The 27,831-nt window shown below is 39.4% G+C and overlaps 1 protein-coding gene across 2 annotated transcripts in view; it reads right to left on the reverse strand.

Moving 5' to 3' along the window:
* Window positions 1–27,831, reverse strand: part of GRB2 (growth factor receptor bound protein 2) — a 52,966-nt gene that overhangs the window by 20,233 nt on the left and 4,902 nt on the right. The window contains exon 2 of one of the 2 annotated variants that reach the window (XM_075770570.1): window positions 27,221–27,461. In XM_075770570.1, the coding sequence (XP_075626685.1) occupies window positions 27,221–27,298 (78 nt within the window). In that variant the 5' untranslated portion in view covers window positions 27,299–27,461. Of the gene's footprint in view, window positions 1–27,220; window positions 27,729–27,831 lie in introns of those variants that run through there. The other variant, XM_010305708.2, reaches the window with a different exon arrangement.

Raw genomic sequence — 27,831 nt, forward strand, 5'->3', positions numbered from 1 at the left:
CAGTGACCAAAGACCAGGACCAGCCGCCTTTTATAACTAGCTGTAGTGGTCAGGATGTTATCGCGGAAACAGAAGACAAAACATCCTTCCTTATTCTCAAACCCAATCCGCATCTAATTTGTAAGCATTGAAGAGCACAGCATTTCATCAGTTTTCTGTTGTGCAGCGTGGATTAGTTTACTCAGGTATTAGTGGGGATGGTCATTTGCTTGCAAATGAGTGTTTTTCCTCATTTGAGTTTAATTTTAAAATAAAACAGATTAGCACTGTTTAATTTAGGCTTAAGCAGGGTCCCAAAAGAACAACCATCAGTGAAGCACACAAATTGAAGAACAGGTCAAACTCTGAAGCCTAGAGAGCTCTATGCCATCCTCCCCTCTCTTTTTTTACTGAGAAAAGAAAACAGCCTTGAATTTTCAGTAAAAACCTGCTCTATTTAGAAAAGGTTCATGATCCAAACCACACCCCAAAATAACCCAAATGCATATATGCACATCTGTACATAAAGAATAGAGTATACATTGTTTTAAGCATCCAAATAAACCCTCAATTTTAAGAAGAAAAATTCTGAAAGAACGACTTTTACCTAGTGGTCAGAGTAAGGTCTCCTGGTTTCTATTCCTGTATCTGCTGCTAACGCGAATGCTATAAATTCCAGGCCATCTTAAAAGAGGGGCTGTTTCTAGCTATCCCTTCAAGTTAAGCAACATGGATACCAAGCATAAAACACATCTGTTATCATATGCTCTAGACTATTTATCCAAGCACAACCAACTACAACTTTTCAGGCCTTTAATGAAATTGTAAGGCTTTTGTAAGAGCTCTTAGCACAGGCTCTGAGGGATGAAGGTCAAAAGTCACTCTACCAGAAAATAATAATAAAAAAAGCTATTAAGCATTCCAATGAGAGTGTTTCAGAGTTGCTTTCAAGCTTAATTGAGAAACACTGCAGAAATATCAGCAGTGGTCTCGTGGTAGTTTGCAAGCATACCAAAATCATACATTTCTCACGAAACTTCTCTCATCGTGCTGCCTCTGTTGTAAACCATTACTTGAGGGTGTGTATCAAACAAAAACTGAACAAGGTGATGAAGAACAAGCAATCATAACATGTGCTTGTCATTCCAGCTGTGGCCGCCCTTTTAAAGTTTTACAATACAAATGAAGCTGGTCACATACAGTAAAAGTGAAAAATACCCTGGGGAAATACACACGCGTGACAGTCCATAAATCAGACTAGACTGGTAGTTTGTGAAATCCATTCTCAATCTGCTTTGCATAACAATTTTACTTGAATACCCTATAGTTCCTATTTCTAATTGCATGTGTCCTATTCTGTCCTAATATTTCTTACTAAAATGCACTGATGAAGAATGTATTTCTCACCACTTCTGAGGAAGTACATACACCTGTCTCGCAGAGACAGGGACAATTCCTCTATGATTATAGAGCACAGAAGGCAGAGTTCCTTGCTAGTTGTCCCACATACTGCCTTTAAACACACTACACCAGTCAACGTGACTAGAAGATTCACTAGAGGACAAGGAAAGATTTGCATTTCATTGAAGAACAGCACATTGAAACAGTAACAACCAGCCCTTAATCATCTCATGCTTGGTACCCCAAACCTTTACAAATATAAAATCCCCAGAACTCCTCTATCCAGAATGAAAGATAAGAAATGCTGAAATTAAGACAGCTGTGCTTTTATTCCAAATGGAAGATGTGTACCATTATTTCTTCTATACCTCAATGCCCAAGAAACGACCAAGTCCAACACTCCACTCCAGTACTTTCATTCTAAATTACTGCTTTTCCCAGCACACAAGCTCAAGCAATTTCCCTATCAATTTTAGCCAGATAGAACAGTTAATTGTGGAGTGATATTGAGCAACTGCTCCACGTAAGAGGTTCTCTATTACAACCATTCTAATGCTTGTACACAATAAAGTTATGATGTACATAAGTATAGCAGGTTAAAGTCTAAAAAGATGTATTAAGGAGGACAAACTGCTTATGACCACCTGTGCAATACAAACCTTCAGAGAAGGTGAGTGCAGCCACTGAAGCTGAATATTGCTCGGTTCACTTGGCGTCCTGCAAAAATACCACACCATGTAAGGTACCACTGCTCCAGTGCTGGAAAAGCTAGGCAGGAGGAAAGATGATTACTAGTGGAACAACCTGGACTTAATCTTTGATCATAAATTTAGGGGGTGTGACTTGAAGGCAGTTTTATAGTTGTCTTGTGGACTTCAAACTACAGTTCTCCACAGCCAAGGCCTTACATGCACTGACTTGAAGAATTTCTTTGCGTGTTGTACAGGTATTACAGCCCTGTCTATACATCCCGTGAGTTTTGCTTAAGAGTGTGACATCAAGTTGATTTCAACCAGTTTTCCACTGTCACATTTGGGGTATTTTCAGAGGAACCGATACCTATCTAGTTATCCCCCATCCTATATTGGTGCAGTTGATTATTTCTGCCTGTGCGTATGACAGTACGTTAATCCTTGTTGAACATCTTCCTGTTTTTATAATACATTTCTTCAAACCATGAGGGTAGTTTTAAATTTTATCCTCAGCCTGCATAAGCCCAACTCAACTAATCATCACCACAAATATCATAAGCATGCTCTATTTCAACACCCAGTTCATTAATGTAGTATTATCATACCCAAGATTATATCGTGAAAGACACTCAGAGCCCTTAAGTGCAACAGCACGCCACTGCTACTTAAGCTTGATTGTAGTTTTCTAAACATCTTTACAACCCCTCCTATAGTAAGTAGGTTTCAGCTAAATGAGGTGTCCCTGGCTGCTTATAAAACATGCTGCCAATGACAGCGGACTACTAGGCTTGATACCCGAGGAAGCACTGTCAAGTTTAAGTGACTAACAATATGTCTAAAGACATTATGAAAACTGCAGTCTTGATATACTTTGAAAACCTGGAAAAAGTTAAAGAAAAAATGCACATGCCTTGCACTGACAAACAGACTATTTGGTGAGAAGCAAGACAGATACCAACATTAACTGCCAGCTACAAAGCAAGCCAGAAGGAAAAAAATGTAAAAGTTGCCCGAAACCACTACCAAAACCCAACTACATTTCAGTGGGAAATAATTAGAAACACTATCTGCTACATTTTAAAGCACCCTAAGAAAAGATACAACTCATAAAGGCTTTAAAGAAAAATTTAAAGTGTTCAAAACACAGACTTTAATTTTTTGCTTTTAAAAGTAAATTAACTTGATCTGAGCTGCTTTATCTGTTTTTTTCCCAGTGAAAAAGCTATCGCAACCACACGAGCAAAAGGTCCAATACGCTTCCAAAGATCAAGAGGCAGATTCCTGCTGACTATCGGCAACATTATGGGGGGAAAAAAAAGGCTTTCAGTGCAATTGTCATATATTTACAAGACAGATAATCTTCAAAGTTTTTCTTCTTTAAATGCATGGTTTTGTTCAAACTGTTTTATTACAGTATTTATTATGCATTCATTTTACAGTGTGGACAAGTCAACAGAGCAATAAACCCCTTAACTTTGCTTCATCTGGTTTTAAAATTTAAAGGCTTTAGGATTCTACTAGCGTAGGTTCTTGCATTTAATATTGATTGCTTAATATTTTATAGCACTGTAAGTTTTACAGAATGTGAAACAGTCTTACTCAGCTTTTTGCCAGAAAGATATCAGGAATAATATTTGACAACTAATTATCTATAGAACAAAGTTCCCTAGGTCAATTACACCTGATATGCCATATTAAAAAAAGTATAGATTTGAAAAGCTATGCAACACTTTAGTTATTCTGATATTACTGAACTTTTGTACATTTCAAGTCTCTTATTGATGGTCTTCAAAAACCACAATTGTTAAATTATGCCTTGAAAGGTGGAACATTTATTCAACTGAACGCAGAGCTAGAAGCCAAAATCCAGATGACTTAAGCCTGCACCCAGGAATGAGGATGTTTGCAGGCATCTCTCAAAACAGACAGCAATGAAATTGTTAATACCGATACTGCACATATCTCGACCTCAGAATTAACAATCTCACTAGTTAATTCATAGTTCCGAGCATGAATTCCTACGCAGCTAGAAACTCAGAGGCTTACGCTATCAGTTTGTAGCGGCTAGATGTTTGGCAGGAGTACTGTTTGAGTTGGTTTTTGCAGTCACTGCCGTGTGGCTCCATCCTCCCACATGCACTCCACGCAGTGGTAACAGGCACTTCTGTAGTTCAACAGATTGGGGAACTGATCTGACTGCAAAACAATTTAGGGAGGTGGTGTATTTTTCACCTGTCTCAGTTGACTGGTTGGCTACACAGATACTTATTCCAGCAAGTGCAGGGTACAACTCTGGAACTGAAGTAAACGACTGAGGAGACGGGAAGGAAAGGAATAGGGCAGGACTGCTTGAGCAGGCACTGCCACAAAGGAAACACCCTTCGTTCCAGTTTCAAAAGACACACACAAAAAAAGGCCTGCTGTACAACTTTTGCAATAAACAACCCAAAAAATTACATATGTAAGAATTAATAGTTCCACTTGCTTAAAGTTTTACCTAGGCAGAGTTGAACGGAGCAGACTATGGTCTGCTATGGTGGACAAGAGTTCAAGGAGCAGCATGTGGTCTTGCAAAGGGGCAGCAAAAACTCAAGACTCAATTGGCTGCTAGTGAGAGGAGGTGAAATGGGGAAGCAAGAGTGAGGGACTCAGCTGAGGCTTACAAAACCATTTGTATCTTCTGATGATAGGCTTAGTTTGGGTGTTAAGGCAGGTTTTTTTACAGCTGTATACAAGTTGAAGCTGGGACCTTTAATGGATAAGATGGAAAGAAAAGTTACCTTCAGGTCAGCCAGCCAGGTTAAGCTAAGCCTCATACTGATCCTGGCAAGAGACATCTGAAACTTTTTCGCAGCATAGACAGAAAAAACACAGACTTCATGCATGAAACAGCTATCAAGTTCAGGCATACTTACAAGAAACACTGGTGGACCAATCAAGTCTTTTTTCCTGCTCCATACTTTCAACAATGACTGCTGTTGGTCCTTGCGACAAGTTTAATTCTTTACAGGTTACATCACTGACATGCACAGCAAAAGTCATCCCTTACATCCAACTACACATTGCGAAACTGCACACCTGGGAAAGAGCAGGACTTTATGTCTAGATGTTTAAAAATTACATGATAATACCAGTGCACAAAATTCAAACCCAATAGACATAGGATGTCAAGCGAGTGTTAACTGCAATATCCTTTCTGCAGCAATTGAACAATCAATATTTACTAATTTCTTACACATCTAAGACACACAGGTACTTTTCTGCCAGTCCCTAGGGCATACTCTGCAATTTGCATTTGCAAGTACAGAAGGAGGAAAAGCCCAGGTTCCACTACCTTGAGACAGCTGCCCTAAATGTCATCACTATTCAGCTCAGACCCCAGCTGCAAAGGCTGATTGCTTTGGCCAATGAAGCTGAAGTCTGCCATTTCCTGTTAGCGCCAAAAAGGTTTTACAGCCTTAGTGATCTAAGAATAGTATTATCACCATCTACTGAACTTCAAAATGCACCTTAACTCCCCACCCGTGCATTTCAATCCCTATACTACTGAAAGTAAATGGTGTAGAAATCTCATTTTGAGATGAAAAATGAAAATTACTTTTAAAAGCTCTGCATAGGATTTTATGAGCAAACGCTGCAAAGCGACATCAGTGCTCTCGACAGGATCTGAGAATCCCTCCACAAACAACTGTCAGTCCATGCAAAGAAGCCGTATTTCTTACTGTTGTTAGGAAGGGCAGCAGTAGTTGCATCTGCACTTTTGGGAAAGCATAATTTGGTTTTGGCCATAAAATTGCCATACCAGGCATATTGATGGAGAACAAAATGATATAAATACTTGTGGGACAGGAGATACAGATCTTTATTAAGCAGATTTCACACACTGGCAGAGTGAAAAATACTAACTTGGGATAATTAGACCAGAAAATAGACTTAAACTACTGCCGAAAGCCCCTCCACTTTTCTACTATGTTACCAAAAAAATTGGTCTCCAATCTCAAGGCTATGCTAATCTTTCAGATGTAAGGCTTACTGCGGTTGCCTTAAACCAACAGATACCACAAATTAAAGACTTGCCTCATCAACGCAGAGCTTTCACAACTCTGCCTGCTAGAATTTTATGCGGAAGTCTTATGGTTCTTGTTTATAGAGACAACCCCTTAATGAGACTGACTGCAGTCTAACTCCTGCTTTGTCAAGAATGAAGTTGTGGGGGGGGGGCACGGAGGGGAAGTTTTGCATTTGCTACAGTAAGGGTTCACTGTGCTCATTTGAATTATTCTCCTCTCACAAGAGAGGAGATATGACTCATATCAAGCGTCAAAGTCACCAAATCCTCAACATCTTTATTTTTCCTTCCACCCTTTACAGCTCCTCACAGAAGTTATTACTGGGGGAGTGTCAGAGCAACAGCCCTTACATCACCATCTATTCCCCCTTCCTCCTCCACTACCCCAAATGGAACAGGCATGCTATCACTAAGCCAGCTCATGCAATTCTTTATTCTTTGCAATTTCCTACCTCTCATTCGAAAAACAAATACTTCACTGTTATCTAAAAATATATTAAAACATTGCCAGCAACTCAGCACTCAAAGCAAAACAACCATCACCACCCAGTGTGAATGCACAATAGAAGCAGCATTTTTGGTACAGCAAATTTTTAAGGAGTTCTTGAGAACAGCAAGAAAAATAATTCAAGTTACAAAAAGAAAGGGCTGCTCTATAATCACCAAGAGAACGCTGCTCTGCCATCATAAGACTCAGCCAAACGTACAGCCTGAGGGCAGGAATGAAGACTGCAGTGTGACAGCAGCAAAAGCGTTCAGCAGCAATGCCAGCTTAGGGTACACGGATCCAACTCCCATGCCAAAGCTCGTCTCCCCCCAGTACAGCCAGCACAACTGCTTTAAATCAAATCAAAGACAACCTCAGCTAAAAGCAAAGCAAAGCAAAACAAAATCATCAACTCCCTCCCCCCCAAAGAAACAAAACCAGCAAAAAACCCCAACAAATCCCTTTCCACTGCTGGCTCTCTTCCTTCACCTGTTTGCAGTGCAACTCTACAAATGTCTGTGCTACGGCAAATAAGAGCAACACACAAAATAGAATATCCTGTTTGTAAAGCAAAGACATGTCCCCAAGGCAGCGATTCCAGAAGTGAAGTTTGTGGCAGAGCTAAGTTAAGCTTCTTTCAGTACCTTCCTCCCTCCAGCCATTCATTCCCACCTCTGCACTCTCCATCCCCACCCTGTGCTTGCCCGAGTGCTTGAGAAGTTAGTCAAGACTGAACAGGGTGAAGGAAAAAACCCCATAATTTGCAAGGGCTCAGTTTTTCCCAACTTGCTTAGTCCCAGTGGAGCTCGGTCACTTACGTGAATTTTATATCAACAGAGCACAGGAATTAGCAACTAGAGGAAAAGCTCAAGTGGTCCCTGTACTACAAAACAATGAAACCTAATTAAGAGTCATACACTCAATGTACTCTAGGCAGTCCGGGCAGCAACTGAAGGGATGTTCCTTTATTGCATGCTTCTCTCTAAGCAAAACCAGGTGTAACGATATATACCCTTCAACAAAAAGATCCGATTTAGATGACCTATAAAAATGTCAGAACAAACACACAAGGAGAAGGAACTTGCTTCCTTCTACACCGGCTTTGTTTGATGTGCTAATACATCTTTTTCCCTTCCTTTCCAATCTTCTTCCCTGTCCTCCAAATGCAACTTCAGGATGAGAACTGGCAAATATGCTTAATGTTCAAAGATGACCAGTAGAAGAGTCAGAGCAACATTCAAATGCTTTAAAAAGAGCTCTCTGCAGTATCTAATCTATAAGTCCATCAGTGTGGTACAATAAAATCTCAAATATCCTATGAATCTGTTTGAACAGGAGTTACAATAAAATACAAATCTCTTAAAGACAGAGAATCGTATTTGCTTTTTAACTCCCACAATCAGCAGCTGTCATTTGGCTTTCTTCTCATTTACAGGCCTGAAGAAGCAATAACACTTATTTCATAACTGGTGCCTGAAACTGTGCAGAAAGGACATAGCTTCCTCCACAAGTTTAAGACAAAGACCTCTTGTAATCCTCAAAGTCCATCTGACATTTGTATTAGTGTTCTTAGTAAAACATATTAGCCCAATGCAAAAAAAGAGTCCCTTTCTCCATCACAGACTAGAAAGTTAACCCTTTGCAATCAATTAGAGTTGACCTCCCTATTACAATAGCAAAGTTGTGCTGTAGATACTGAAAAGCTAGAAAATTCGGTGCTCCAATTCAGTTGTCCCTTCTTCATTTAAAATACACAGCTACATACTGCATCCTGCATTAACATTTGTGTACTTGTAATGAGATCAGGAGACACTCCATTAAGTTTTATATTTTTGTGTGTTAAACATTGGGACAAAGCTCTGGAAAATCCCATTTCTTTTCAGAAAAGCTAGAAAAAAAATAATTCTGACCTATCACGAACTAAGGATCTCCAGAAGGTGCTCTTATTTTAAATTCCCAAAGTATAAAATTGAAAATGAAATTCTTAATAACCATTACTTATTTGTTGTTATATATAGGGGGAATTTAATCCTTTGTAACTCAAATGAGTTTATTTACTCATCATTTTAGATAGTCTGTTTAGACCAAAAAAAACCCCCCCAAACCAACCTACAAATCCAACAGCAACAAACTGTATTGCTCTAACTAGGAAAGTCTTTGAGAGTTTCATAATTTCAGGATGATATTTAATCTGAAGTTTGCAGAACACGCCTCAACTACCTTTTCACTAAATTTTTTGTAACTGTTGAAGAAGGGGTTAAAACCAGGCTATTTTCAAATTGAGAGACTAAGTGTAATGAGATCAGAATAATAAGATTACCAAAATCTGCCTCACACACATAGCTAGGATCAGCCCTAATCTCTTCATTTTGAGACAGATGGAAAAAGCATGAAATCAGAGATAACAGGAGGCCAATTTCCTAGAATAGGCAGCTTTTCAAGGTTCACCATAGCTGTAAGTCAATATTTTGCTAGATTTGTACCTATTTAACCAATTCTAATATAACATATTGGAAGGGAGAATCAGGCATCTCCAAATCCATACTACATAAACAATAAGAAAAAAGTAATACACCAATGTAATTTTAATATGTTGCAGAATAGTAAAGACTAAGAAACTAATTTACTGAGACTCTAGCCAATACCACTCCCAGATGCTTTAACTGGAAACACAGTGAGCAAAGAGCCAATCAGTTGAAAAACAAAGATCTCAAAATTGCACATGACTAGAGACTGATTATTGATTTTTACTATAAGGTGCATAAACACTGTTAAAATAGCAGTTTGCATTTGCAACCAGTTTGACACAAAGCAGTGACAGGAAGGGACAGTTTTAATCTTGGTTTAAGACATCTTATTAAAGAGATACAGCACGGAAAGACTCCTTAACTCTTCTATTTTGCAGGATATGAATATTGGCTGGGGGGGGTGGGGAGAAGGGAAGCATGAAATAACCTCAGATACACAAGATAGCTGAGAGTGATTATGGTGGCCACTCTCCAGCTACCTCAGTGGAACTTGGCCAAGAATCAGCAATAAGGAAACTCAGAGAATAAAAAAAAAAACCAAAAAACAAAACACCACCAAAAAACCAGAGGCTGTATTTTAGCACTAAATAGGACCAGCAAGATGCCTTGAGATTAAGTAACACTGTTAAGGGAAACAGAGGTAAGCAAGAAATCATCCAAGGAATTAAAACCAGACTGGTAGCTATAAAATAAATGGAAAATTATTTTTCAAGTGGCTAACAGCTCCTAACTTTTTCCAGAAAAAAAACCAAAGCTACCATGTCAGTCAGCAAAAGCCTCAGGCTCTAAATCAAAGCCTGCCTCATGAGACCTTTGTGGTCCAATGTGAAGTTTAGCAGTATTGTAAGCTAGTTATGCAAAGACCTAAGAAAGGGAAACAAACAAACAAAAAACAACAAAAGGAAAAGAAATAAAGTCCCACAAGATCCAATCTATTACCAAGCAGGTTCACCTGTCAGTTCAGACTAATTACTCTCATAACTCTTAGAGCACATTAGCAGTTTGCATGCATCTGCTCTTAGCCAATAATTTTACAGCATGTCTTAATTCAGCCCACAAAAAGCCTGTTCACACACTCAACAGCCCTCACGATTTTGTAACATATTATATAGACATACAAACAATTAATAATTTGCTTGGTATCCACACAAAGCCTTTCTATTGCCTCAATTCTGTTTGTACATATGCGTAACTTGCTGCCTCACCTCTTATCTGTGCATTTAAAATGTTAAATTCAACTCTCCTTTGTGGTGAAGACACGTAGATCTGCAAAAAGCACTTGCAACCCACTTCATTGTGGGATGGTTCACTGATGAAAGCTAGGAGACCCGATCACCAGTTCCGCAGGGCTGGTCAGACAATCCTGTCCACATGAAAAGAGCAGCAAAACAACAATAGCTAACTTTAGCCTCCTGGCAGGGATGATTTTTTTGCTCCCTATCCAAATCTTAATCCAACTGCATGTAAACAAACCCTGGCTTAGAACAAGACACCTTCATAACTAGATTATAAATTCAGTTATAAATGAGCAATTAACAAAGTTTATCTTTCCCTGTACAAATCAAGGCAACTTCAGCATGTACAACTAACAACATTCTGGCTTAGCAGGACATAAAAGCTCATTTTCCACAGTATAAAAAACACCATGTAAGGCAGCTAAAATAGTAATTTACCACTAAGGAACTGCAACTATATCCATCAGAGGTTTGTCAGCTGCAGAGTGACAGTTTTAATCCAGCACATTGTTAATTGATAGTTATTTAATGTTTTTACCAACTTATGTCTAGCAACATCTCAAATTGGAGAGGAAACATACAGGTACTTGGTCTGGCTGATTTTCAGAGAGTGAGAATATTTAAGAGAGACAGGAACTCTTCTTGTTTTCCAGTAACTGCAGAGCTGTTCAGACTTCCTCTCTAGTGGGACACGCACGCACAAGAGGAAGACACTTGCAAATGGTTTCTGATCAGAACGCTGAATATCGTCTGACTCATTCCTGTCATATTTGCATAACGCAAAGCACACAGAGATCTTGCAAACCTTTATGAGAGCATAAGCGTACGTATCAAACTAAGCAAACTGAAGGCAGTTTGCACAATTGGCTCTAGAACATTATACCCACTTAAACACATTTCGCAGAATGTCTCCAGTCTCATAAAGCAGAGCCAAACAAGAAATGAGATGCAGCTTTACTGTACGACATTACATTAGCACCAGTGATTTTCCTGCCCACATAACACTGAATGAGGGAGAAAGAGAGGATAATAAAGAGGGTCTTTAATGGAAAAAGATTTTTCAGGGACTTGCTTTTAAAGGCCTGAGATGGCACATTGCCATTTTCTTGCACTCATGTTTCAACGGACAGGCACAGCTCCCAGGAGGTCATCAACCATGCTTTAAATAAAAAAAACCCCAAAAAACAAAAACAAAAAACCACAAAACACCAACCACAAAAAACACCCCAAAACAAACTAAAACAATAAAACACCAAACAAGAAACAACTTGGATTATGCTGCTCTTGTGCTAATAACCTGAGGGTCAAAGACAGTTCAGTCTTACAGGCTGTTTAAGCCACCACTGGAGGTTGTTATGAGATACAACAGAGCTTTCACTCAGCAACTTTGGTCATTTCCACCTGGTCAGGTTCTGCTAAGAGAAAAATACTTCAAAATAACTGATGTACTTGTTAGCCAAAGACATTGGGTACACTCCTAATTCAAACTTCTGGGCATGCAGGAAGCAAACTTAAGTTTCAAGAAAACAGTCAACAAGGTAAAGACATTAGATCAAAAAAACACTCAAAAAAAAATCCCAAACCAAACAGGATTTCAGTGGATTTTGCAGCAAAATAACCTTTGTGAAAATATATTTAATCACAACTCTGCTTCAAAGGTTGTTTTCAGAAGTGTTTCTAACAATTTTAAAAGCCAAAAAAATCCCACATTGCACCAAATGGTCATACTCAGTTATCTTTCTGAATCCACAAAGTGACCAAAGCAACTTGTTTCAGATATAAACCACTTCTTTTTCAGGTTTCCTTAGCTCTTTGATCATGAGAAATACAACTTGTCGGTCAATATTCTTAATATTGTATCCTCAGTCATTTTATTAGGAGACTTGGGCAATACACTTAACAATCAACCCCAGCTTTTATACAACTGCCAAAAATGACAGCCTTCATGACACAAAGCTTCTTCAGTGCTTTCACAGCGACCGATGCCTTTAGCATATGTAAACCTCAATAGGGCAAATGCATCAAATTCTATAAAAACAGAGGGTAGGGTTGGTATACTAATGTCTCATGTTGATCTTTAATTCATGATAACTTTATGTTTAAGAAGAAATGTATGATTGTTTTCAGTCTGCTATGGAATAATGAACTATTATATCTCAGAAATCTTTTAATGACATTTAAGTTTAGCCTATTTTTGGGTCACAACAGGCCTTAGTTAAAAGTGTTGATTCTCTCCAACACTAAACCATTTTTCTTTCTTCTCCAAACTCATTATTAGATTATGGTTCCACTTCTGGAGAACCAATAGTATACAGAATGAAGCACCCACAATTCTGTACTCACAAACTTAGAATAACAAAATTCAGAATTACAATGGCCTCAATTTAAGCATAAAAAGCCCAACAGTTTCTGGCAAAACAAGAAAAATTAGCCTTTCAAAGAGTAAAGAAAAACACAGACATCACTAGAGCCTATAAAAATATGCACTCATTGGTAGACTGAAAAAAAGAACATGCTTTGATAACTAATGATAGACTGAGGAGTTGGAGAGAAGGATGTCTGAACCATAAGCAAGGAATTAGACGTTGAAGAATAAGGATCATCCCTTTAAAACAAGGGAAGCTTTCAGAACTAAATGGCCTACATCTAACCCCAAAAAGAAACCCACACGGAATGCCAGAAGCCATTATGAATGGCAGAAAGTGGAAAGATACCAATAACCTCTTCTTTTGAAAAAGAAGGAAGAAAAATGACCACCATACAGCAAGGACCACGTGCGTGCCAGAGAGCTGCCTGATGGGCTGTAACATGTACTCGTTTCCATGTCAAAACAGTGTTCCTACTCTGACTTAAACTGGGAAAGTAGAAGGCCCAAGAACTGCAAAGCAAGTTTAACTTGCATTCTACCTTAGAAAAAGTCCAAAACCACAGTTGTGGGGGCTTACCGAATGCAATCTTCTGAATTACACACTGTAAGGGAGAGGAGAGGGGAAAATGAGGAGCATTAAAAAAAAAGCAACATCTGCACGTCAAAGCAATGTTTAAAAAAAAAATAAATAATTCCCCTTATATTATGAAGTTCCTCTTTCATTTCAGGGCTAATAAACTAGCGTTAGTTCATGTCCAATTCTCTCCATAAAATGAGAATAAGCATTTAAATGGAATTTACTTGCACCAAGTGAGAATAGAACTTTGCATATTTAAGAGACTGAGTCTACAATAGTCATTGTTGGAAGAAAAACAGTATACTAATATAGGAATCATTTTTTAATTTAAAAAGATGCATTACCTACAATATCTCAGAGGAACAGATAAATATAAAACTGATAAATAAGTACTGATACATCTTTTTCTTTTATAATTCTTTTTTTAATGTAACATACTATTAGAAACACCAGCAATCTCTACAAGAGAAATCTATTGCTGCTTTCTTGGCTTATGGGTGAAAAAGAAAATCAAAGAGTGTCCTTACATGAATAATGCACAAATGCAGATAATAAATGCCAAAAGCAGTAACTTGCTCCAGAATTCTAAAGTCAAAGACAGCTGAGGCACCAAATTCTTTACGGAAAAGATCAGAGATAACAAAAACCATCTCCTAATTAGTGTCTCAAATTAGAAGAACTGTTCCAGGTCAAGAACAAATTAAAACAAGAATAGAACTTGTTATGGCTCCATTGCAATAACCTGGAAGGGATATCATAATGCAGGTCACTGACACCCTAGGGTATATTTTTTGACCACAGACTAATTTTAAGCTCTCAAGTACATTATAGTAGTACAATATCTCCATTGTAAGTCTCAGTAAAAGCTAAGGCACTAAAACTCTCCCTTACTGGGAGATTCCAATCAGGAGATCAATGCCTTGACCACAAAAAACTCCCCCCAGGGCCCTGAACAGGGGTCAATCATTCCTACACAACAAAATGGGATTTTTAGGCCATGCGTCAGTGTGGGTATATTAAAAAAAACTTCCCCAAAACAGGAGTTCTGGGAAGACCTCAATATGTGGAAGCCATCTCACTAATGTATTCACAAATCAGCATCAACCCTTATCTGACGATATTAAATACATATCTTGCACCCTGACAGATGCCAGTTGGTCCCAGCTGGTTTGCAGCAATATTGCTAGTATGCAGCCATAAAACCTCCCTGGAAATACAGCTATCCAATTAAGTTGACTTTCAAGCAGCTGTTTGGAAGCTGGGCTCTTCTGGCAAAACTATAAAAGCAAAAAGCAGTCCTCACCTCAGACCTCCAGTTAATCAGTGGCAAGAGAGAACAAAAATATAACTCCATATAGAAGACAGATGAATCACTAATTGAGATAAACTAGAATAGTTGCAAGGCCAAGACTCAGGCTTTTCTAGGTTTTATGTGGGTTGCTTCATTTAAAAAACCCCAAACACAACCTTAGGTTTTCGGCTACTCATCTCCACAAATGTACTCATTAACACCACAGACTCCCTCAGTGGTTTAAGATGAGGTTAACACGGAAACCGAAGGGTCAGTGTCCACAGTGGAGGCAGGCTGTATCACAGGGACCCCAGGAAGGGCTGCACTGTTCAACAGCTTTACCAGTGATCTCAGAAGGTGACACAGGGGTGAAGTGGCAAAGTTTGCCGAGACAGTTAAGTGTACTCAAACCTTAAAATTGATGATTTGCACAGGTAGCTTTTAATACTAAAAGACCAAGTGATAAATGGCAGATTAAATACAATATGCAAAGTAACATGCATGAAGCAAAACCACAACCAAAATAACTATATGAAGCTATAGGTTTTAAACAAACTATTACTCCTCAGCAAATATCCTGGAATCATGGGGATAGTAATCTCAAAATGAATTAGAAACATTACCTAATAGTCTGTTAAGAAAGAACCGAAAACAAATATTTTGACGTTGTAGATCTGCGTCAGCCCCTGGATACTCTGAGTACCTACACTCAACGCATCTCAAAAAAATACCAGTTAACTAAAAAAATTGACAAAGGAAAAGGATAAATTGAAGAATGGAATGGTTTTTGCACTATAGGAGATCGACTCCCCAACTTCCTTCTCAGAAAGAAAGTGACAAAGACAAAAGGACATTTGCAAATCTTTTCTCCCTGTGAGAAGTACGGGGAGAGATGTTTTCCTACTATCTGTTGCAAGGGGAGGGGAACAGAAGAGGGGGGGGAAAAAGTCAATAAAATTCCCAGGTAGAATGTTTCAAACCAACAAAGGAAGTAACTTTTTCCTGCACAGTAAATGTTTACATTATGGGAATTTAATGCTATAACGTACAGATGGACTCAAAACAGGTTTAGAAAGATGCATAGAAGGTGTGGCCAGCGGTGGCTACTAAAACACGATAGTCCAGATACAGCCTCCAGCTGAGAAAGTCACTGAAGCTTGACTATAGGAAGCCAAGACCTTATACAAGAAAGAAGATGATGTCCAGTGCTAAATGTCTCACCCAATACAGCCTGCACTCAAGGGGTCCATCTAGCCCAGTCTCTAATGGCAAATAGTACAGATATTCAGAGAAGAACAGAGGAACATTATATGTATAAAAAGTTTTCTACTACTTTTAATCATGAAAATTGCACATAATTCACTTCAGCTGGGAACTGCTCCCAGAATGATATGGGAAAGTATTTTAACATTATGAAGGGTAGAATTTATTTCCACAGGAGAAAGTCTAAAGCATAATCCCATTAGAAAGGTATAATAAACTTAATGTTATCTGTTGCAACGAACAGTGAGTACGAGAAAGCTTACTAATACAGGTAGTCGGTAACACTACCTGTAAAAGGTCAGCTCAAATCTGTCTATAATAGTGCTGAAAAACCTTGCCAAGCCCAGGCACACTCCTGCAGTGTTACTCGTTCCCTGCGTTAGGATACGAGAACTAGCCCCACTCATTAGGATGGTGCCCCCTGACCAAGTTAGTAAATTAGGAGTTTTGGGGATCAGGACTGAGGGAAAACAGGTGGTTTTGCAAGACTGTGGCCAGACTTCTCATTTTGGACTGCAACGCTGAACAAAACCAGCTAAATCCCGTTAGATTCAAAGCAAAGAAAATCGTATAACCTTGTTTGCTTTGTGAGGACTTTAAACTAGGAAGCCCACAAGAGTCCGGAACTAGACCCTCATGGGGCAGCTCAGACTTCCACAGAATGCTAATCTGCAACTCCCATTAAGTCACCCATGGGTAGATTTCAGTAGCTGACCAGACTGCAGAGCAGCTGTTTTATCAACATATTGCCTTATGTTTAATTACTTCAGCTTTTTTGAAACTTAAAACTATTTTTTCTCCTCAACAAATAAGCTTCATGCAAATAGCATCAACAGTGTCTCTAATCTTACTGCAGCATCATGCACATGTTTGTAATCCAAACAGAGACAGGTGGAATAAAACAAAACTTTTCAAGGAAAAGAAAGCTCAAGAAAGTTTATAAAACATCAGAAGCCTCTTTTTACCTATGCTCTTCCTTTTTATGTTACCTAAATAAACCGAGTGAAGGTAACAGCTTGCAAGATTTCCAGACACAACAAACTGTAAAGGAAGGGGTGGAAGCCAGGAAAGCTGGGTCAACTATAATCATTTTGGTTATCTCTATTTTTTGTGGCCCTATGAAGAGTTGTTAGTTTCAATTTGGGTCTTCCCAGGTAGAGTCACAACGGTCTTCATCTATCCATCCTGGCAGAGAGCAAGTTACACTCTTAACCTAAAAGGCAATTTTCAGGAAAAAAACAAACAAAACAAAACAAAAACAAGGAACATATCACTTCCTGCTAAAGAGTAAGGAAGTATCAAAACAGCTTGATGCTGGAACAAAGTTTAAGCGCCCTGGTATAAGCGGTCAAAACAGACAAATCCACACATTAGCTTTTGACAAACTATAGTTTCATTAGAGGTAGGACAGAGGCGTTAGTGCAGAATATATTTTGAGAAACAAGGACAGAAGTGAAGGCAAGGAGGAAGCAGAAGTAACTTCTGCTTCCTCCATTCCAGCGGTCAGAAGAGAGCCTGAATTGCCAGTCCATGCCTTATCACTTGCAAGGCTAAGGATACATCTCGACAAAGTATTCTTCAAGGACACGCAATACATACCAGAAATGTAAAATGTAGCTGTGGAATATATGCACAACAGGTTTTCTTGATACTGCCTCAACAATGCATGTTTGTCAAGGTGATGTTCATCTCACCAAAATTCAAATACTGTTTGAAGGCAAGGTTAGAAAAAACATTTTAAAGGCCAAATTTCACCTTTAAAAGTTTTCATTGTACTTGTCTCCATTACAGTTCCCACTTCCTCCTCGCATTTGTTTCTTCCCTTCCTTTGCAACTGTAGGACACACTTTGAGCACCTGTTTGCCTTCCTCCTGCTCCCCCCAAAGAATTTGGGAGTTTTCCTTGATTAGTTATGTCCCCAGTAGTAGTGAAGATTAGAGTACAAGAGCTGAACTACACAGGAGCTCAGGAAAAACCTCTTAAGTAAAAGCCGGAGATCTTCCAGAGGAACTAGCAAAAGAGGCACACTTCTACCACTTAAAATCCTTCATAGTATTCTGAAATAAAGTCACTTAAATCTGGAATCTAAGCATAGCTCTTTCCAAGCAGACCATAATCTACTGTTAACAGCAGAAAGTAAAAGCCAGATCAAATGGTTAAAATATCACTTTTGTACTTATGCTAAAGAAGTGCAGATAACAAAAGAATACTCAAAATTTGACTGCACATAAGGATTTATAATGTAAAAACCTACCCAAGCTCAGCAAGAGTTGCATGGTTTAAAATTTTGTGCCAATTTCTCACAAACCAGAGTGGTGACTAGCTTAGACCACAAGTCTTCTACACTAGCAAAGCTGCTGTGATTAGTGGAACCTGCTGGCTCATATATAACTCATGAAGAATTCCCCCTTTTCCTCCCAAGGGAAACAATTTTGCATAACAGCAGCACTGTTTTTTTTTCTTCCACACGTAAACCTGTAGAGTTTTAGTACAAGTTAGAGCAAGAAGTAGGTTGGCTCAATGCAAAAAGCATGAATTCCAGAGACAAATTATTTAAATAAGAGGTTTTAGAGACTAACAATATAATTACAGTTCAGCTGAACTGAAAAAAACCCAACTTTCTACTCTCTGCATGAGGTCCAGTGGAGCCTACACACAGTTGACGACAAAGCGGGCATGCTAACATGAACACATGCAAAGAAGCTAAATTCAGCAGGTACAAACAGAATAACTCTACTCCATTAAGTATTCTCTTTCTATATTTTATTTATAAAGGTCAGTAATGTTTGAACATCACAATTATATATTAATTACTCTACAGAGGCTGACAATCCACTTCCTAGGCAAAAATAGCCGTCCTAACTTTTGCCCTACTCCAGTCACCATCCTGAACTGCCTTCACGGCATTAAAAACCCAACGGATTTGATGAAACTTCAATAACAGGACTGTCTATCTGTTTTCACAACCTCAAACAACTGCAGACAAAAGGATCCAAGATCAGGTACAGAAACTCAAGTGAGTTTCCTTAAGGGGGGGAAAAAGCTTCTTAGGCTCTTCAAGACATTTAAGACATTTTTAAAATGGGCCTTTATTTAGTATCAACTAAACACTATTCTTTTAGTAAAGAGAGAAATACAGGCTGAGGAAAATTATGAACACAACCATTTAAAATGCAAATTTCAGATGCATCTAGTAACTAATCAGGAAGTATTGTAGAGTAGCATCTGGGATTCAGGAATATAATAAATATCCTAAAAATAATTATCATGAGCAGTTTTGGAGACTGTCATTTCACGTTTTGCTCTATTAGAGCTCAGCTGTACAACCCCATGTGTTTAGCACATGCCACCATGAAAAAAACCCACATTCTTAAGTTTGTTAAACCAATTCTCACTTGAGCTGTCAGATGGTGGCACCAATCATGCATATAAGACATGGGAATGAGTTCAGGCTCTGCTGCAGACAGTCTGCTTCACAATCGTTTTTCTATTCCATTTGAACACCTACTCTTATGAGGTGTTACAAGATGACTTCAAAATTGAAGGCATGTGCCACTCATGAGCCGTGCTTTAAATACTCAGCAACAGGGCATGAGCCTAGAACGTGACAAAGCGCAGCTTGAAGCTTGACAGATTGAAATCGGCAATGCTGCTTTTCCATCTAAAAAGATACGCATATTTGAAGGAGAACAACTTTATACAGCATTCCCCACACTGTGGATAATGCAAAACAAAAAAAAAACCCCAAACCCAACAAACAAATAAAAAAAAGTATCATAGACATTATTCTCCTATCCTATTTTTTCTCCCAATGCCCAAAGCATCTAAACCCCACATTTTTATTTCCTTGTATATATTCTAGTCATTGATGTTTGCCCAACTTGGGAGATAACATGAACTGCCATTGCAGGGCCAGCAAAGGAAATGAAAGAGCAAGAACTGCTGTGGGATAAAGCTGCAGATAAGAACTTGCATATCAAACCAGTGAAGCATCAGTTTGCTAATCTGCGTAGAAATGCAAAATGCATACAAGTCACCTACTCATTTGCATTTTGAATTTAACAGAATTTTCAGAGAAAACTGGAATTGATGGAGATCAAATGCAGTTTTCCTAACAAAATACTAAATAAGTAAAAAATAAAAAAACCAACACTGAGACCTAGTGCCTCTTTTCACTAGTGCCCCAGTGTAATGGATTATTACAGAAAAGTTCCATTTCTCAGTCCGTAAGATTAGGCATCGGAGGAAGAATAAATGCATTTCCTTGGTTGCTTTTCTACCTAAACATTACATTCACAACTTCATCTCTCTGGCTAGCACCGATCCCCCCAGCACTGAAAGAAGGGAGCGAGGGCAGGGAGGGGAAGAAGGGAAATAGGCTTATCCTTTGCTATACATCTTGCTAATTAAGATCTCCAGAGTAGCCGGCTCAGACATTAATCCATCACACACCTTGTAACACAGAACTAAGCACAGGCTAAGTATTCATCCAGAGTTCCGTGTAAGTTTTGTAAATCACGTTGAATCCCGTAACATAGTTATCATTACTCCAGCTACCTGAAACTTAGCTTGGACATAGCTACAGAAGATACAGTCCCGTATCTTCACCACACAGTGCAGACATACCCATAATCCTCTGCCCATTATGTGAATGGCTTTAAATGTGGTTTTTTTGGGGGGATAGGGGTGTGTGTTTGGATTTTTTTTAAATTTGTTTATGGTTCTAGAACTAGCTTTGATTTTTCAAACTTTTCAAGACCTACATAAATAAAATTATTAACAATTTAGCAAAAGTTTTAATTCAGAGGTAACTGGAAAGTATGGAAATCTGGCATCATCAGTATAATAGCCTTACATTAAAACAACAGTTCAGTCTCACAGCAATTGTGAAAATGTCCTAATGTTATCATCATGTTTGGTAAATGTGGTCAATGTGAGGTTGTAAGATTTTTGGGTCCAGTTTTGTCAAGGGACTAATGTCTTAATTTTCTTTCATTTTTGAAGAAATAGAATTAGTTTTGCCCAGTGCATTTTTTCCTGAGGTTTAGACTTCAGTTATTGATTCCTGGTATATAGCCACTGGCAACTTTAAAGCACAAGGGATTTTATCAAGGGGTCATACAGTTCACTGCTTATGTTAGCCTGAGCTGTACACAGACAGATTGGATTCCTTATCTCCGCTCGCTTAGCTGGATCCTTATTTATATAGTGAGAAATCAGAAAAGCCTGAATTTTGCTACAAACAGGATCCCTCCTCCTCCCCCAATTAGTAGCGCTCTGCAAAGAAACTGGAAAACTATAAATACTACATTTATGTCACTGTCAATCCTTTATACATGCCACTAAAAGTCATAATCCCTCTTTTCTTCCCCAAACTGTGATCAAGCTTTTACCATTTTCATTTAAAAAAAAAAAACCAACAACCCTAAAAGTTAGTCTGTTAACACCTAGGACGTCCCTCAGAATAACAGATTTTATTGATCTGAATTTCTCAGACATTCCCTCATCAGATAGCTATCACAAGAGTCATGTCACTGAACCAAAGAGGAGAAATGACATTTTTGTGTTGCCAGTAAATAAAAACAAAAAGCGCATCACATTGGTTGTGGTTTGACGTGCATGTTGAACAAAGCAGATAAATAATTTAGCAAGTCAAAGTTTGATTTGCTGATATGTCTACGCTAACACTTTTCAGAAGTTAGTCACATCAAAAGCTGGACCTTGCAGAGAAGCTGTAACAATAGCACTTCCATTAGATTGGCAAAAGGCAGCTGGAGCTTCAAATCGCATCATTTCCCCTGGCTACAAGAGAATGCAATACATGTTAAGTCAATATAATAAAATTAGCTGAGCTGACCACTAGCTTTAATCAGTGTCTCATTTGACATTCAAAACTCCTGTAGGCTTCAGGTAGCACACAGCTCACAAGAGCTAATTTTTCTCTGCTTTCAGTGACAAGTTTAAATAATCATCACAAATAGCTACTAAACAAAAACAAAGATGCCATTTTTAAGGAGGAATGTGTTTACACCTTGCTTGCAAAGACCACTTTACATCTTCAGTCTGGAATACTCCATATTTATGTCTTCTGCACAGAGACACTTTCAGCAATGCAATGTTGCTCTAAGCAGGTCCAAGCTCTTTTACAAATACAGAACATGAGTGTTTTCTTTTTTTGGGTACCCGCACTTTGTGGAGGTTAGGTAGATCCTTCCCACAACCCTTCTCCCTGAATGCCTAGAGAAGTTGGCTAAAAACACATCCCACCTTCAGATTACTATCATACATAAGAGGAACAGTATTTGAGAAGTTCATACTAAAAACACAGGCATTGAATAGTTGGGTAGACCAGGAGAATGCAGCCTCTTATAGCAGCACCTTTTTGTAATACAGATCTCCAACTACCAGGATGCCAAATCAACTACATTTAAGATAACTGTCTTTATGAGCCTCTAATTTTCTGACAGTTTTGTCGTCTTAGACTGCGATATCAATCACATATTGATGACAAATATCATCTTCATTCAAGGCCACCAGCCAAGGAACATGACCTAAGTGCACCTTTACAAATCAACCATCACGTACAACAAAGTTGCCACTCACAGCTAAGTCACAGAATAGCGAAGGTTGGATGGGCCTCTGGAAGTTCCCCCATCTACCCTCCTGCTTCAAACAACTCTAATTAGATCAGAGTGCTTAGGGACTTGTCTGGGTATTTCCAAGGATGGGGATTCCACAACTTCTCTGGACAACCTGTTCTAATATTTGACCTATTTCACTATAAAGCACACAGTCCTTGCAATTTGCCTCAATCATTAAAATCAAGACCACACTGAGTCCTTTCCCTTACAAAAAAAATGGAGAAAGTTGAAGGAAGGGAGAGGAAGGATGAGAGTGAAGGTAATTTCACCCAAAACAGAGGAAAACTATTTGCATTACTCTTCAGCAAGCCATGAATTTCTGTTCTCTAGCACAGACACCACAACAAAACAGCCAGTGCAGGTGAGGTCAAAGACAAGGGATGAACAAGACAAGGGAGGCCATGCTCCCCTTGCTTATCATATTCCTCCCTCTATTCAAAACTGTTTCACTGTATCCAGACACAGAAAAATGGTTTTCATGCAGGAACTGAAAATGCCATCTCAGCATCAACTGTTTGCAAACACTCAATCCTCTTAAAGGCTGACAGAAAGAAAATAAGTCTGGTGGCAAACAATCATGGGAACAGAACCCGTGGTGACTGTCAACTGTACGTTCAAAGTAGGAAACAGAAGTCTTGACTTTGCTGAATGGAATTGTCAAGCAATCAAAATCCTATCAAGAAATTCCTTCTTTTAGTATACAGGGAAGCTGGTTTGTGTGTCACACAAAAGTGAAAACCCCCAAAATTAAAGATCACGAAGGCCCTCTATTTAAAACACCATCTGAATAATTTTACTCATAAAAACATTCTACAAGTGCTCCTGAATTAACTGACAACTACTGAGAACAGGAACTTTTTCAGTTCTACAGAAGATCACTTTCCAGCTGTGCCTCAACTCTATGAAAGGAGAAAGAGGAAATGGAGCAGTGGTCTATATTTAAAAAAAACCAACCAATTCTAACATTCAAGTTATTCATGAATATGTTTTAGTGCTTCTGTATTAACCATGCAGAAACATTTATCAGAGTACCATGGTATTAACTGTACACTTCAGATCAGACGTAGGAGGAATAGAGAAAAGAAATGATGACGAAATGAGAGAAAGAATGATGATTTTTCTTCCCTTCCTTTCCCCCCCCCCCCCCCCCCGCCAAACCACCAGCAAGTATTAGCACACTTTAGGTCTGGATACTTGCCAGTTAGCACAAAGGCCAACAAAATCAGAAGCTGCTAGAAATACAATAGTTTTGGGGACGTAAAACCTGAATAACAAATATAGACAGAGACTGAAGTTAACTACTCCCAACTTCAACAAATACAGCAAGTGAAAGAGGAAAAGCCTGAAAAAGCATCATGAGAACTACGAACTATTCAAAGTGAAAAACAGTAAATCAAGATTTCAAGTAGGAATCCCTCAGTTTCCTTTCTCTACTTTTTTAAAGTAACAGGACAGGCTGTCTTCACACCCCCAAAAGGATGCCAATCAGCAACAAGCTTTTGTGAAGCAACCGCCAGTACATGAAAAGAGCAGTGATCTTGGGAGCTGCAGCACTGTACTGTAATCAGAAGGCACAGAAGAAAGCAGCAACCTTTCCTTTCTCTGGAAAGGGCTCAGCAAGCAGTATTTAGCATATTTAAAAATTTTAAAAGACACTATCAGTTTGCATCTCCTGCATGGCAATACCACCCAGTGCTATAGAACCAGTAGACAAAAGGGGAAGGGGATCCAGTATACTGGCCAGGGTTACAAAAATCATAGAAGCAGCTTTTACCATATAGTGCCCACAAAAGAAAAGGCCAAGCACTTTTCCTCTTCACTCAGCTGTTTCACAATTGCAAGCCAAAGGTCAACTATCTTCACTCACTTTTGGAAACCAGCCACAAGATTACTAACAACCAGCTTAATGGCTACAGTTCAAATGCTATTCAATCAAGTCCCGAATATGTGGGTATGCAGCAGTAATGGCACCATGACATCATAGGCAAGTTATCTGCTGAAATCAGAGGGAGTCAGACAGCGTGCATCTTTGCCTTCTCTCCCCACAAAGAAACATGAACTTTTAAGGAGTGGGAATTAAAAGTGTTATAGATTTTGTTCTTTCCTTAGCATGGACAAGGCATAACGTTTCTCTATGAAACAATCCTTTGCCATCATCATATATGCCGTCAAACTAACTCAACCCTACGGAGGTGCATCAAGACAGGCGTCTAATAGCGAGATTTAAAGAAGTCTTCACAAGACGTCAAGTTACGTGTGCATCTCAGCAAGGGATATCTAAAGAGTGAAGCATGCAGGTGCATTCAACATATTACAAGTGTACTTCTCTTCCCAATTTCTTTGAGGGCAGCAGGATTGACCTGTTTAATAAGACAGTTCACATGAGGCACATGAATGCGACACCCTGAGATTTCTCAGTCATGAGCAAAGTACTAACAAAACAGATCTGGCATGTTTGATGGAAATTAATTTCCACAACCTGAAACACATTTGAAATGAACCAGACTTTCAAAATGACAACATGCCCCAGAAGTTTGTCAGTTTGAGTAAAGTGATCTGTAACAATTCTAATTGTTGTTGGTTTATTTGACTGAAATTTGCCAGCTTTAGACAGTGAACCTCACCATGTTGCACAGAACTCATCTCAACTATGTCCAGAAGAAGGATTCCTGAAACTCTTGGAGTTTCCACTAACTTCAGTGATAATCTTGAGCAATTTACCATTTCTATGACTCACTTTACTCATCTGTGAAGTACAGATGTAAAATTTGTAAATGTTTTCAGAATAGGAGCTGAAAAGAAATACAGTTTCAAGACTGTTCACCAATGCTTTGAGGAAGTGTTCAGCCTAGGTTTTGTGTAAAGTAGGAAAATCCCTCTGTATTCTAGGAAAAATACAATGATTAATGCAGTGTAACAACATACATACCACCATGCTTCTATTAGCGACAAAATTTTTATCTATGGGATGACATCAAGTGGTTAGGACTCGAGAACATCTTGTTATCAGCCACTGTGCATAGTTGTAAGAGTTTTAGTACAGACTAAACTTTCAAAAGTCTAAAAAGTTATTTTTCCTTCAATTCTTAGAGAAGAAAGTATTTTTAAACTAATGGAAATTTTACAAGACATTTTTTCATGTACTTCAGCAAACTTCTATACCAAACTAAACGAAAATAAGTAAGAAAACACTTTGAAATAAACTGTATTTCATTATACTTATTTTTTCCTTCCTGCTTAGCATTTTCTACAAGCTTACTTCAGCTGTGCTCTACTTCAAATAATCTTTATTAAAGCTGAAGGCTGCTAGCAGTAACCAAAAATGGAAGAATACAGCTCAGGTTAAGAAAAATAAATGCAAGGTTATCACAGAAGACTTCTAAAATTCTGGAAGTCTCAAATGTTTAAAAACAGCAAAAGGAAATATTCTGGTAACTTAGGGCCAGGGATGTGTAGGGTATATACAGATGGAATTATTTTAAGAGGTAACAATCTCAAAGCAGGATACATTTTTGCAACCTTTATCTGTTGATGGCAACACAGTATTACTGCACTTTTAACACAGCCACCGTTACGCTATTGAAATATCAGCTACAAAAGATGCATATTAAGTTTACACATAGATGTTCTTTTTTCCACCTTATGTTAAAATAGTAGTTAAAATCAAGCCCTTCCCTGGCAAAAATTCTGAGCAGATGAGTAATCCCATTGAGGTCTGCAGGACTTGATTTGTCAGCATACACAAAGTTACATTCTTACATCTGCAGGATAGGCACCTCTCAGAACAGTTTCTACTCAAATCATTTTAGAAAGAAGCAGCTTAAAAGACTTTCATACTAAATACATCACTCTAGGAAGGTAAAGCCCATCTCACATATTTATGGAGAAATACTGACTCTGATTGAAACTCCATTAAAACATTCCGCAATATGTTGGAAGTAACAAAGCTCGGAGCTATGCTTCACTGAGGCCAAATCATTATGGATTTTTATATATTAACACACCCCTCCAAATAAAATTTTGAGCTTGTTCCGTGTGTCCATTTTTTTAAAATAATATTTCTCTAATTCATTTAATATAGCTAAAATAAAGCCTAAAAAGCCTTCGGTATATCGAAAGAACTATAGACCAGAATTCCTCTGATACACTCCAACATAAACTTACATCTGCACAGATCCATTAAATATTCAGCCACAAGCTTATCACTCGAGTTAATCAGGACTGAAGATAAAACTCAGCACCAATATTTGACAGCCTGATGCTAAAAGATTATCTACCGAGAAGCAATCTAATCACTGTTCTTTGATATTGGAATCCTTGGCAGGAGGCAAAGGAAAGGAATACCAAATTGATCTTGATTACGGGGTTTCCTCTCGTAGAAGGGAAATTCAGCATAGAGATTATCTTGTACTTCTGCTTATTTGCTACCATGTTTACGACTAAGTTTTCACACATTCCAATCTCAGAAGAGAGAAACGAGAGACTTTGGGATGCACGCTTAACACAGAAACAAAACAGCCTCTCCTGCTCTTAAAGAGGTCAGACTTTTTGAGGTACCCTAAAAAAGGAGATGGCGTTCACATGGGACGCAAAAGAGGATCAGGTCTGAGGGACAGGAAGAGACTCACGAGAGAGGCTGAAAAACTCAGGGCGAAAGAGGGAACTCCCGAGCCCTTACCCCCCACTTACCTTAAGGATATCCCCCCGTTTGAAGCTCAGCTCGTCATCCGCGGTGGCTTTGAAGTCGTACTTGGCGATGGCTTCCATGCTGGGGCTGCCGCGCACGGCGGTGCGGGCGGTGGGAAGGAAGCGCTCCCCGAAGCCTCCGCTCCTCCCGCGGCGGCTCCCGGCTCAGCCCTCCCGCGGCCCGGCTCCGTCCGAGACGCCGGCCCCGTCTCTCACATACAGGGAGGCCGGGGGACGATCCGCCCTAGGGGAGGGGGAGGAGGAGGAAGAGACGGGCCATTAGGGGAAGTGGCACGGATCGATGGCCGGGGCCGCGCCCAGAGCCGCTCCCTCCGCCCGGCGCGGCGCGGCCGCCGCTTCCTCCCGCCGCCGCTCGCCCAGGCCCGGCTCGTCCGAGTGACGCGTCCCGCGGCCAATGGCCGCCCCGACGGCCCCAGGGGCGGGAGGCGGCACCGCGGCCGGCACCGGCCCGCCGGGAGGAGCTTCCCGCCCCGCGGCAGCCGCCGGCCCTCACCCCGGGGCGGCGGCGGCGGCAGCAGCACCCCGCTGCCCGCGGGGGAGCCGGGCAGGCAGGGCCCGCCGCCGGCGCCGCTTCACCGCCCCGCGCACGCTGC

The sequence above is a fragment of the Balearica regulorum genome, chromosome 18, assembly GCF_011004875.1.
Source record: "Balearica regulorum gibbericeps isolate bBalReg1 chromosome 18, bBalReg1.pri, whole genome shotgun sequence".
NCBI lineage: Eukaryota > Metazoa > Chordata > Aves > Gruiformes > Gruidae > Balearica > Balearica regulorum.